At 45.2% G+C, this 13,572-nt stretch overlaps 1 protein-coding gene across 1 annotated transcript; it reads right to left on the bottom strand.

Moving 5' to 3' along the window:
• Nucleotides 1-1,314: 1,314 nt before the first annotated feature.
• ITM2A (integral membrane protein 2A) lies at nt 1,315-12,875 on the bottom strand. Its single transcript, XM_075572904.1, is given in 7 exon segments — nt 1,315-3,238; nt 3,384-3,534; nt 3,702-3,812; nt 5,232-5,414; nt 6,838-6,978; nt 12,784-12,827; nt 12,830-12,875. Coding segments are annotated over 7 exon segments (750 nt in total). The 5' UTR covers nt 12,861-12,875; the 3' UTR covers nt 1,315-3,149.
• Between the last annotated feature and the right edge of the window lie 697 nt (nt 12,876-13,572).

Raw genomic sequence — 13,572 nt, 5'->3', positions numbered from 1 at the left:
AAAACATTCCAGAAAAAGGTTACAAAATGTGTTAACCCTCTCCCCTCATAAGGATATAAATCCCTTTAATTCACACATTAAGATATAAAACACTTGTTTTATGTAGAGTGGGTTTAAAACACACAATCCCTAAGAGCTCTAAACAATACCCATCACATCCCATCAGTGATCAAATGTATACAACAGAAGACAAAAAAAATACCCAAAGCTACATCAAATGACAAGAATTTTTATTATATATATATATATATATATATATATATATATATATATATATATATATATATATATATATATATATAAGTGTTAAATACTTACTGTTTGTCTTCTTGTGTCATTTAATAAGCCTGCAGCCACATCACCACTCTGCAGGTCCTAACAATACCGTGAAATATGTTGATGTATTTGTTTAAATCAGACTAATGTAGCAGATGGAAGTGAAATTCCTCTTTACTAGGAGCTTGGAAACTACTTTAAGCAAAGTCATTTGCATAGTCACAGCCAGAATATGTACAGTTGTGACACGTACTCAAGATCGGAACAATCTTAGGGGAAAACAGCATTTTTCCACATTTTTTTTTTTTAGAAACCATAATTGTATTGCATGTCAGATTAAAGAATAGCTGTGAATGAGATTGCTACATGGAATGGTTTTGCAGCTTGTGATATTATAATAAATGTATTTCTCTTCAAGTCACAATAATGTTGAAGTGGTTTTCAGTATTTACATTTCTGTTCAACTTCAAGACAGTACGTGATCGTTGCGACAATAGCTGCCTTTCTGGACAACGTTACCGGTGCCTCGACTGTCAGTCGAACCGAGGCCGATTTATAGGCACATATAATAGCAAAACAATAGTGAGAATTACATTGGCCAGACATTCCCATGTTTAATAATATGAGGCCAATTTGATGGAAAAATCCACAAATTGATGGCATTTCAAATGTGTGTAATGCACCTATCCCAGGGGTGCGCGGCAGTTACAGGGGCCCAGCACACTTCTCCATAGCATTTAATTTAAATGCTGGGGGAGGCGCAAGACCTCTGTAACTTACTTACCTGCTGCAAGCCGGGTCTTCAGCGACGCGTCAAACAACGCCACGGGGTCATGGCGTGACATCACATGACCCCCGCGCGCCGGAAAAGGAAAGTGGGAGCGCGAGCACCAGGGGGAGAAGGTAGGGTGGGGGGGCACGCAGCGCGAATAGTTTGCACACCCCTGATCTAGTTACATATTACAAGCTTCAGCTGAACGGAAGTTACCAACCCAAAACTGACCACTTTAAGCACCACTAATAAATAAGCAAACACAATTTAGTGAAACATTTATTTATTTCAGAGATAAAAAGGACTTCCAAACTAATAAAAGGCCATCTTTAAACATACAAGGTCTTTAAACATGACTATATCCTGCGTCTGAAAATAAATGCACATGTTAGTTAATGATGCAACATAAGCTCTGCCAATGGAAATGGAGAGAAGACACTAAAGTGGATTGGTCGTCTTTTATGCAGTAGTGCACCAGATATAGACTCCTATTTAATGAATTGCATTAGAGTACATAGGGGTTCACACTTGCTACTTTTTCTTGCAAAGAAACACACAAATATATGAGAGTAGCAAGGTATGATTTGCGTTACAGTTTCCCTAGCTAGGAAATGGTCAGGAAAAGTGATCAGTCAAATAGAACGATATCTGCAATAATCAAGGTGCTTTAAAGAAAAAAGGAAAATTGTCGATATAAGAGATGGGAGAGGACTGGCTGGGGCTCCTATTGTCGGGGGAAGGGGGGGAGGAGGAAATTCCAATGGCAATGGGTCTGCACTTGGAACACAGAGCTATTCTTCTCCAAAGTGACCACATTTAAAATATCATAACTGCAATACTACTTAAAAGGAATCAGAAGCTCCGAGTTATCATTTTAAAAGAACTTCATCTTTTAGTACTCACAGTGGTCTCCTTTTTCAAGCATGTTTGGGCTAGGAAAACAGCACATTTAACGTTGTGCTCACAATTTGTTTGAACAGCCCATAAAATCATGGAGTATTGTTAAAGCTTGCAGAATAATTTCAGGATTGCGTAGATTTTCTACAGTCTTTAGAAACTCTTGGTTAAATTTGACTGCACTTCATTATTCTGTGATAGACTGAAGAGGGAATTCAAAGACCTACACTAGTAGTATGAATAGACAGATTGCGCAAACAAAAATAAGACATGTGGTCTTTGGAGACTTGACCTTTTAAGTTCTACTGTTGGATTAGGGCAACTTGAGCCACATTACTTACAAAAAGGTACAACGATAATGTCATTTCAGACACCTTCCCACTGACCTAAAATAAATTAGCCTCTACAATATTGTATTGAATGCTGGCCAAGGTGATGCGACCTATCAAATTCACTTAGTGTCACAGAACTCCAGTATCAGGGGTTTAAAGTAGCATTCCCAAATTTTAATTATCTCTAAGCTGCTTTCAAAACATCCACACCTGTTAATTTTAAACTTATAGTAAATAGAACAGACAATTGTTTCTATGCCCAAGGCGGCATAAAGTCAGAAGACATCACTCATACCTAACGTTGCATCTTTAAAAAAAAAAAAAAAAAAAAAAAATTTAGGGGAAAACCCGAAGTTAGCACATGTATAAATTACAGAGTGCGCAAAGCCAAACCCTAACCACCTTTAAGGATTAGGGAAAGTTGCAAATAGACCAAAAAAAAATAATCAATACAGTAGTAGTAGTAGTAGTAGTAGTAGTAGTAGTAGTAGTACACACAAAAGGCCTTTAAAGCAGAATATACCATGCTATACAAACTAGTACGATTGAAAATTACAAAGCAAAAATGTTAGTTTTTCAAGAGATTGTGCAAAGAATACTATCTTTATTGCATCCACCATCGTCTAAAAACCAGAATGTGACTTTAAAATTTCTGACAGTGAAAATAATTTGTATACAGGACAAATCCAGTACTTCTCTCAAATTAATTCCTGAGGTTTCACCCAGTTAGTGTAGTTTCATCAGGGCACACAGAAGCGGCAGCACACAGCAATGCATCATGAATAATGCTTTTGATTATCACTGCACATTTTAATTGACAAGTTGAGCGCAAGACTTCTTTGCGATTACATGGAATGAACACTCAGCACCGCTCACTGTTTACAGATCTTTGTTTCAACCACAAATTCATTCTCAAAGTGTTTAATTGTGTGGCACTCTTCCGCTGATCTCTTCTGAAGGCCTACACAATAAAATGAGAAATGTGGAGAGACATTAACATAATGCAAAGTGAGTTTACACAATGTACTGCAAAACTATGGGACTTAATGAATCATTTAAGAAAATACCTTGGAAAAAGCAGGTGGGATGACCTGGGAAACACTTACCAATGATTTGATCTCTACGCTGCAGCCTGTATGTCTCTTTTCCAACACAGTGCTGGTAAATGAAAATGCCCAGTTCAGAGACATCATCAATTTTCTCAGTCACTATCAGCTCTTCACGGACCAAGTAGGTCTGAGGCAAATAGGATCCAGTCTAAGAAAAGATAGGAGGCAAGAGTAAGACATTTAAGATTATCAATGTACTTCCACACTTACAAAGAGGCCTACTTTACAAATGTAATGTGCTCCACTTATATGAAGGCAAACGACCACATTCATTTCTAAAGTGGCAGTACTACAGCAAAATAAAGTCATACATACAGCCAGCTTCATGAAGAGGTCCATCATGTTTTTTGGCGGCATAACAATTGATGTGTTCAAATTAATCACATAGCATTTCTGAAGGTTCAAGTCCAAGTAGGCAGTAAGGAGCTAAAAACAGGGAGAAATCATTGGAGTAAATGTACATCGGTTTCTCAAATGGTTATACAGTAAGTAGAAGCATGCTACATAAATCCCTTCCAGTATGCGTGATAGCCAGGATGAGTTTTCCCTTTGCCCCTTTGTATCTCTCTGCTTGCAGCCGCAGTTTCAAGCTGCTGGAAATCCGCTTAACGTGTTTGGTAGGCAATGTGCCAACCTTTCGTATGCTCAAACATGTATATACAGCCAATACATTTGTTTATACATTCTACCTAGATATGTACTCATTTGTTGTGTAGCCAGTGGTACAATATCCTATGAATAGTATAGAAAATACTATACGATTATAGAATTTACGCTGGTTAAAGAGCGCACCCATAAAGCAGCATGTGTGCAACGGTTACATTTAATAAAACATATTTTCTTTTCTTTTAATGGTTCAAGAATTCATTTCTTCAAAAAAATTAAATTAGATATATAGGGAGAAACCTCGCTCAAAACCCCTTGAAGGTATAGGCGTGCCACCTGGGAGAAAGTACAATATTAACTAGAGAAGAGAATCTAAAGAAAGGTACACTAAAGAATCCCATATAGTGGCGCACTGCAGACCTATTATGTCATAATGTGGTCAGAATCACCTGAAGATGAACATTAAAAACATTTTATTACATATTGGTAAAATAGATATACACAATTTATAGCGTATGTCTTAAAAGGATAAAGTCCCTCTAGATAATATTCCTTGTAGGGAAGTTCTACTTATGGTGGTGAGGACACAAAGTAAATAGCGGATGGGTTAGCTAATGAGATGTCATGGAGATTCACAAATCTAAGTGAGATGTCCTTGTACGTATCGAATGATCAAATAAGTATATGAACAAAAGAGCTCTTGGTGTGTTCAAATAGAAATTATACATGCATTGAAAGTGCAGTGTATCAGATAGCCCATGTCTTAAAGTACAAGTAGGAAATATCACTATAAGTTTATAAGTATTAAAGGTACTTTCTAGTACCATCACACATAAGTATAGAGTGGTAGTAGTGTTTGACAACTTAGAGCAAATTGCTCACGATGTGTTGAGCAAATGTTATCTATACATACACGGTACAGTGTATCGGGCTGCGCATGCGCCGCAATCCGTGTAGAGAAATGCTGCGATAGTACCAAGTTGCTGCCAAATACCATATGCCTAAAAGACCCTGTAAAGGCACACCACTATTAGTTTAATAAGTATTTAAAGTGCCAAAAAGTAACTCCACATATAGGTATAAGATAGAGCATTTCGCTCCAAGTCACTAAGCACTATCTTATACCTATATACACTTCTCTAGTTAAAAAATTCAATTAGCAGCGCTGCAGAAAGCTTTAAGTAAAAGCACATCATAAATTTAAATGTCATGATGTCCATGTTAAGGATATCAACTTACTTTGCTAAAATCATGCACAATGGCTGCAGGGTCACTATCCCCAAAATTTGGGACAGGAACATTGATCAATGCAACATTGTCCTCTTCTCTGATGTCTGCTTCTTCTGAGACGGGGAGGTAATACGGTTCTTCAGTACGACCATTATGTTCCAAATAGCACAGCTGTCCTTCGTACATCTTGTGCTGAAGAATAGAAATGGAAGTGGTCAGTGGGGGTTTTGCCAATATAGACCTTTACGTTCTTGCACTATATAAATTATAGTAACGACCCAGTTGCTTATATTTAGGCGATTTAAAAAAACATGTAATATTGTTCTGGATAAAGTGGTAGTGACGTTGGGAAATATACAGATTACGCTTTTAACCCTCTGGGGGCCCCAGGACCTAAATGACTACATCAGGCCAAAAGATTTTAGTTTCCATGGTCTGACCATGTCCTGCGCTCTGAGAACACGACGCGATCTGCCCACTGGTGACAATCCTCCTCTTCAGCTTCCTGGAAAATGGCCGTCGCAGTTATGTGACCGCACTGTGCGGGAGGGCCCGTGGTACTCTGGTACCTCAAACCCTCCGGCACTCAAAGGGTGATATAATGTATTTTGCCTGTCAGGCTGCACCTTAAACAAAAATACAGAAATATGGCAGCAAAAGAATATTTTGCATGCAATGATTCACCAGTAAACCTTGCCACATGGGACTGAGGTTTTAAAGTAGCAATCCAAGCAATACCCTACATTTAAAAAAAATTAAAATAAAATAATGTTCTGTACTATAAGATACTACTTACTTTTATCATTTTAAAACTCAACCGTTAATGGCATTTTTAATGACTTAATGCGCAAACTGGGGGTGACACGGCGGTTACAGAGGTCCTTCGCTCTTTCCCAAGACATTAAAAATTAAATGGTGGGGGACCACGCGAGGCCTCTGAAAATCACTTACTGTGATTCAGCTGGCTTCAGGCGACGCAGCGTCAAATTACGCCTCAGGGTCTTGTGATGCGACGTCACATGACCCTGCGGCGTCATTTAACGTTGGCTTTAAGTTAAGGGGGGCCGCGAGCCCCGGGGGAGTGTAGACAGGGGGCGCAGCACCAGAAGTTTGCGCACCCCTGACTTAATATACTGAGCATCCTTTGATTTCTAGAGCAGGTTTAGCACACCTCTTCCGCAGTGCAAGATCTTTGCAACATTTTAGTGTTTGTGATAATTTGTTGCCAATATTCCCAACAGTTTGAGCTGGAAACTGTAACAATAATGTTACCTTTGTAATATATAAGGATACATTGTAGCTACACTGACTGAAGGATTGATTTGAAACTGGAAGGCAGCCATTTAGCGAACCTTGAGAAACCGTATTTTGCTGATCAATCACGGGAAAACGAATGGAATCGATCAGCAGCTTAGGCAATTGGGTTTCAATAAAAAAAAATGTAATTAAATGTAGCATGTATTAAAAAAATTTTTTTTCTTCTTAAGCTGCTTGGACTGCCTCTTATCTGCACTGGGTATTCTTGAAGACAACATGAATAGTTACACCATCAAATACAGACATCTCCAAGATGTCAATCAAGCACACACACAAAATAATTAAAATAATTGATTACCCTGGGTATAAAGTATTTATAGATGCAAGCACCGCCAACTATCAGTCCAGCCAAGATGAATGCGAGGCCCAGAAGTGTGAGCAGGCACCTGCCTGTTGAATGATCACTTCCATGGGTTCCATGGGTGGCAATTTCAGGATCCTGTAAGAAGAAAAGCATGAATATAAGAAATCAAGGTTACACACACTAAAAGCACAAGTAGAAAGCAATATATTTGGTATGGTGATAACCCAATGAGTGAAAATATTCCAGATACCCGTTAACCTCCGTACAAGCTAGAATAAGCTTTCGTCTCTGCCGACTGAAGTTTGAAAGCTGTGGTCGGCAGGGCAAATAACATGGACAGAAGACAGACAGGCGCAATACTGCTGAAATAAAGTTAGTGATATGATTAAAGGCAAATCATCCTATAAAATCATTTTCTAAGTGACAGCTTTTAGCTCTTTAAAGCCATTAATCTATTAAAAGTTACCCAAGAATTTAGGGAATACTTGAAAATTGCATAAACAAAAATGGTAGACGACCAGATTTTCCTTAAAAAAAAAAAAAAAAAAAGCTTATTCATTCTTGGACAAGAAAACACTACAAACTACTGTTAACATTTCTAGTTGACCACAAAGAAAAAAACCACAAATGCAGCAGTGCATGCCAAGTCAGGGCTGCCTTATTAACATAGAAGGAAATCGGTGAAGAGCACGAGGCTACTTTCATAACTGGTCAAACCACAACAAAAACAGGAACTTGAAGTACAAAAACAGACGATCCATTATCACGTCAGTGTTGCAAGTAGCTCCTGCTGTATTACTGGTATCACACTACTGTACAATGAAACTATCTAGCATGTGTTACGGTCTAGAACATACAGCTGCAACCAAATAGCCGTCGGTGCTTCACCACGACTACCCGCCACAAGCTGCCGCCGGCCGCTACAGTAAGTAAACCCCCAAACTAAAACCTTTACCCTAAAAATAACCCCCTAACCAATAATAAAACGTACCTTCGAAGTGGCCAGCGGCGGAGGTTCCAGTTTCGAAACAGCTGTGGCGGCCATTTGGTCACGACAAAACGGCCACAACCAAAGTGTCCCATTCCACCTGTGTTCACCACTCAGACAGAGCAGTGACTCCCCTAGAAAACCACCTTAAGTGTATGACTTACTAGGGAAGTCATAAGGATGCAGCGTGCAGGCACCGCGGTACATCAAAGACACTTAAATATTGTAACTGGTTGATCTAAGCGACAATGAATCATCCGTTGGGCTCCCCACAACCCATTATAAATTTGACTTGTTTTTTTGTGTTCAGTTGATACAGAAGGCATGATTTAGGAATTATAAACTCAGACTTACCAAAGTTAAACACTATAGACAGATATATAGCAAATAAAAAGATCACTTGTGAGCAAATTCACATGTCTTAAACAGGTCTGCAACCCTTCATACATACAATGCTTCCACTATAGCAAGGGATTCTGGGAAATTACATGCAAATGAGCACAGTCCATTTTTACATGGAATCCTTATAAGCTAATGCTCGCTGTTCACACGGCTTTTAAAAGCACAGCATGGGAATCAAATCCAAAGCCAGAGAAACCACTTACAGACATGTTGACATGTTATTAAAATCTAAAACGTACTATTTTTGGAAATGTAATCCAAGTTCAAATCAAGCACAAAAACAGCAAAAGTAAATGCAGGGAACAAAAATATACTTTCCTAAACAGAAAGGAGATTGTACATTCAGAGGTTAGGATACATGGATAATATAGAAATGAGTAATTTGCCTAACATTGCACACATTTAATGAGGCCACAAAGGGACTTTTATGAGGCTCATCAAAAATGTCCCTGAAGGTAAGAGCAGTAACCAATATAAAATGAAGAACTAGAAGAAAATGATTGCGGTTACTTTTTGATGGACAGAACTAGAAGAAAACACCTGGAAAGCCCTGGGCATCAAGCACGACAGGCTCACTGGGTGAGGTGGAGGAGGAGAGGGTTACCAAACAGTAAAGCAATAATACTGGGGCGTTCAAAAATATTTAGTAGTGTCCTGCAGCTCTCAGACTGAATTAGCATTGCCATTTTGTGGATGCGCAGCACAAGAAAACAAGTGCATACAAGTATTGGCACATTATCAATTTAGCGTATTATGAGCTTAGGTGGTCACAAGTTCCTTCATCGCCTTTAAAGAAGGGACAGACATAAAAAGGGAAATCTACTCATTGATATCAATTAGCAATCATTGAAATAAATGCACATTAAAGAACCCCAAATGCTATCCACATGTCTAGATCAACACTAGTCTTGAGTAGGGCAATCTACTGATATAATAAAAATTGTAATTTTAAATATTTACTTCTTTTTATATTATGACATGGGGTGGCCAAAAATATAAAATACTTAGGCGGGGGGCATACTGTCTGCCCCATGCCACACGTTGTCGGCTCTGTGTCACTGTGTACCTGTGTACCTGTGACATTCACCTCCAACTAGCCCCGCCCCCACCTCTTGCTCTTTCCACCAAGATGGGGTGACTTGACCTATCAATCAGGTCAGCCATCACTGCACACCTCTCAGATGGAAAATGTTCCATCCCTAATCAGGATAATCATCATTCGGCCGTGGGTGTCATTGCCATTTTAAAAGGACCGTTAGTGAAATGCACTTTAAAGCACACAAGCTTTAAAGGCAGCAGGACTGCAAACAATGGATCTCAGCACCCTCCCCCCCAATTCATCTAAAACATTTAATTTGGCATAACTTAATTGGGAGGACATTAAGTTTTGTTTTGAACTCTTATTGCAAAAAGTATTATCTTCAAATTAATTCAGTTAGTCTTTTCCTATTGTGCAGATATCGCAATCATTTTGTTAGTGCTATTGTGGGGAAATTTGTTATTGTGCAACCCTACCCCTGCCTCCCCGCATCTCTGCCTTCTTTCAAGGCTCACTGCCAGCCAAAAACAAAGCACTAATGGGAAGAAAGCCACGGACCCACCACCACTATTTACAGTGTCAGTCAGGAAAATCTGGCTTTCCTCAGGCCAAGAACGGCTTTAAGGCTCTGCACTTCAGACTAATAATATTAGTAATGGGGTCCAGGTGTTGGTTGGCCCTGGCACATAACCAAGGGGCAAAAAACCTCAACATACATGGACAAGTAACAGTATTGCTATATGTTTATACTACACGAAAGATTCCACATGTAGCAAAAAAATATTACACATCTGAATGGGAAGTTTTGCTGATCTGTAACCATGAGCAACATTACATTAGATTGTAAACTATCCAGGGCAGGGTCTCACATTATAATTAACTTGCTGCTTTTCTCTCCATTGTTTGTCCTTTACTTTCTCTGTATTGTCATTTTGTGAAGCGCGGCACAGTTATTGTAGTATGACAATTATATACACACACACACACACACACACACACACAATTACATTCCCTGTAAATATGAATCATTCCACACCTTTTTTTTTTTTTTAATGTAGGCGTGGAGTGTGGGGTGGGGGTTTGACATGTACCAGCTTTAATGACCTATTAAAAAACTGTTTTCTTTGAAACTACATGCACTGTACAAAGTCAGCCCCCGTGAGAAGCATCAGAATTACATTTATAGATTTTTTTTTTAATACTACAGAGAACTGCGTCAGTTTGATCTGAGCCAAGTCTTTTGTATATAGTATTTTCATCCCACTGTAAAGGCTATCACTAACACAAACGGACCACCACCTATGACAAAAGTGAATTAAATGCATGCGTGTAAGTAGTATAGTAATATATAAAGTCTCTCTTTCTGTGGGACCTGCCAGCTAAAGCAAATAGTCCATCTTTAAGACAGAGATACACATTAAGCAGATTGATCTACAAAGAGATAATCTGACAGAACCATTATTCCTCGGGATACACTGATAATAAATGCTCAGCACAGAATGTGGGAGTTTCACTTCCCCCTTCTCCGCCCCACAAAGCCTGCTGCTTTCTACCGAAGCAAAATACAGATTACATGGATTTGTGCTCTTGTGAAAGTACAGATAAAGAAGCCCCAGTCAGAGCTGCAGGAAGCCACGGCCTCACTCCTGCACCCCTCCTCCTCCCCCGAGACCCGGCCTCCCTCCTGCACCGAGCCCCGGCCTCCCTCCTGCCCGAGCCCCGGCCCCCTCCTGCCCCGAGCCCCGGCCCCCCTCCTGCCCCGAGCCCCGGCCCCCCTCCTGCACCCGAGCCCCGGCCTCCCTCCTGCACCCCTCCTCCCCCGAGCCCCGGCCTCCCTCCTGCACCCCTCCTCCCCCGAGCCCCGGCCTCCCTCCTGCACCCCTCCTCCCCCGAGCCGCGGCATCCCTCCTCCCCCAAGCCTCCCTCCTGCACCCCTCCTCCCCCGAGCCGCGGCCTCCCTCCTGCACCCGCGAGCCCCGGCCTCCCTCCTGCACCCCTCCTCCCCCAAGCCGCGGCCTCCCTCCTGCACCCCTCCTCCCCCGAGCCCCGGCCTCCCTCCTGCACCCCTCCTCCCCCGAGCCCCGGCCTCCCTCCTCCCCCGAGCCGCGGCCTCCCTCCTGCACCCCTCCTCCCCCGAGCCCCGGCCTCCCTCCTGCACCCCTCCTCCCCGAGCCCCGGCCTCCCTCCTCCTCCCCCGAGCCCCGGCCTCCCTCCTGCACTCCTCCTCCCCCGAGCCGCGGCCTCCCTCCTGCACCCCTCCTCCCCCGAGCCCCGGCCTCCCTCCTGCACCCCTCCTCCCCCGAGCCCCGGCCTCCCTCCTGCACCCCTCCTCCCCGAGCCGCGGCCTCCCTCCTGCACCCCTCCTCCCCCGAGCCGCGGCCTCCCTCCTGCACCCCTCCTCCCCGAGCCGCGGCCTCCCTCCTGCACCCCTCCTCCCCCGAGCCGCGGCCTCCCTCCTGCACCCCTCCTCCCCCGAGCCGCGGCCTCCCTCCTGGACCCCTCCTCCCCCGAGCCGCGGCCTCCCTCCAGCACCCCTCCTCCCCCGAGCCGCGGCCTCCCTCCTGCACCCCTCCTCCCCGAGCCGCGGCCTCCCTCCTGCACCCCTCCTCCCCCGAGCCGCGGCCTCCCTCCTGCACCCCTCCTCCCCCGAGCCGCGGCCTCCCTCCTGCACCCCTCCTCCCCCGAGCCGCGGCCTCCCTCCTGCACCCCTCCTCCCCCGAGCCCCGGCCTCCCTCCTCCTCCCCCGAGCCCCGGCCTCCCTCCTGCACTCCTCCTCCCCGAGCCCCGGCCTCCCTCCTGCACTCCTCCTCCCCCGAGCCGCGGCCTCCCTCCTGCACCCCTCCTCCCCCGAGCCCCGGCCTCCCTCCTGCACCCCTCCTCCCCCGAGCCGCGGCCTCCCTCCTGCACCCCTCCTCCCCCGAGCCCCGGCCTCCCTCCTCCTCCCCCGAGCCGCGGCCTCCCTCCTGCACCCCTCCTCCCCCGAGCCGCGGCCTCCCTCCTGCACCCCTCCTCCCCCGAGCCCCGGCCTCCCTCCTGCACCCCTCCTCCCCCGAGCCCCGGCCTCCCTCCTGCACCCCTCCTCCCCCGAGCCGCGGCCTCCCTCCTGCACCCCTCCTCCCCCGAGCCGCGGCCTCCCTCCTGCACCCCTCCTCCCCCGAGCCGCGGCCTCCCTCCTGCACCCCTCCTCCCCCGAGCCGCGGCCTCCCTCCTGCACCCCTCCTCCCCCGAGCCGCGGCCTCCCTCCTGCACCCCTCCTCCCCCGAGCCGCGGCCTCCCTCCTGCACCCCTCCTCCCCCGAGCCGCGGCCTCCCTCCTGCACCCCTCCTCCCCCGAGCCGCGGCCTCCCTCCTGCACCCCTCCTCCCCCGAGCCGCGGCCTCCCTCCTGCACCCCTCCTCCCCCGAGCCGCGGCCTCCCTCCTGCACCCCTCCTCCCCCGAGCCGCGGCCTCCCTCCTGCACCCCTCCTCCCCCGAGCCGCGGCCTCCCTCCGTGGAATCCCCCACGCACCCACCTTGTCGGGCACTAAGGCCTCCGCGTCCTTCTTGGGGTCCTTGTCCCGAAGGGCGAGCTGAACGCGATCTGCACCATGGCGGCTGTCTCCTCTCAGCTGCTAGTGACGAACTAAACAACAATAGCTCCTCCCCCCTCCCTAACATCCGGGGCCTGCGGAAGTGACGTCACCCCGGCACCCCTCCTCCCCCTACAGCCCTTAACCCCTTCACTGCCGGGCGTCACTGCATACAATATACACTGTATAACGCTTCCGTGTTTCTTAGCATAATCTATAAGGCTGCGGTCCCAGTAATCCTGAGGACCTGAGTTGGCCACTCCTGGTGCAGACAGCAGACTTTCTTCAGGGCAGAAATATATTGTTCAGTTAGCTATTTGCTAGTTTTTTCAGTGGTCAGCTTTTGCATGTTTCCCAGCCTAACATAGGGCATCAGGCATTTGTATTAAATTCCAGGGAATTATTAGTATATTTCTAATAACGAAGGTGATTTTCAACACACACTGTTATTTCTAAACCCGGAGTGGCCAACTCCAGTCCTCAAGGGCCACCAACAGTTCAGGTTTTCAGGATATCCCTGCTTCAGCACAGGTGGCTCAATCAGTGGTTCAGGCTTTGACTGAGCCACCTGTGATGAAGCAGGGATATCCGGAAAACCTGACCTGTTGGTGACCCTTGAGGACTGACGTTGGCCGCCCCTGTATAAACTAATGCTACCATATTTCTAGAATAGCCATACGCCTGCTCTTATCTTCAGGTTTTTGCTTGTCCATAGCAGATTTGAGAAAAATA

This window comes from Ascaphus truei, chromosome 16 (assembly GCF_040206685.1).
Source record: "Ascaphus truei isolate aAscTru1 chromosome 16, aAscTru1.hap1, whole genome shotgun sequence".
NCBI classification, from domain to species: Eukaryota; Metazoa; Chordata; class Amphibia; order Anura; family Ascaphidae; genus Ascaphus; species Ascaphus truei.
This window is presented reverse-complemented; position numbering and strand designations above follow the sequence as displayed.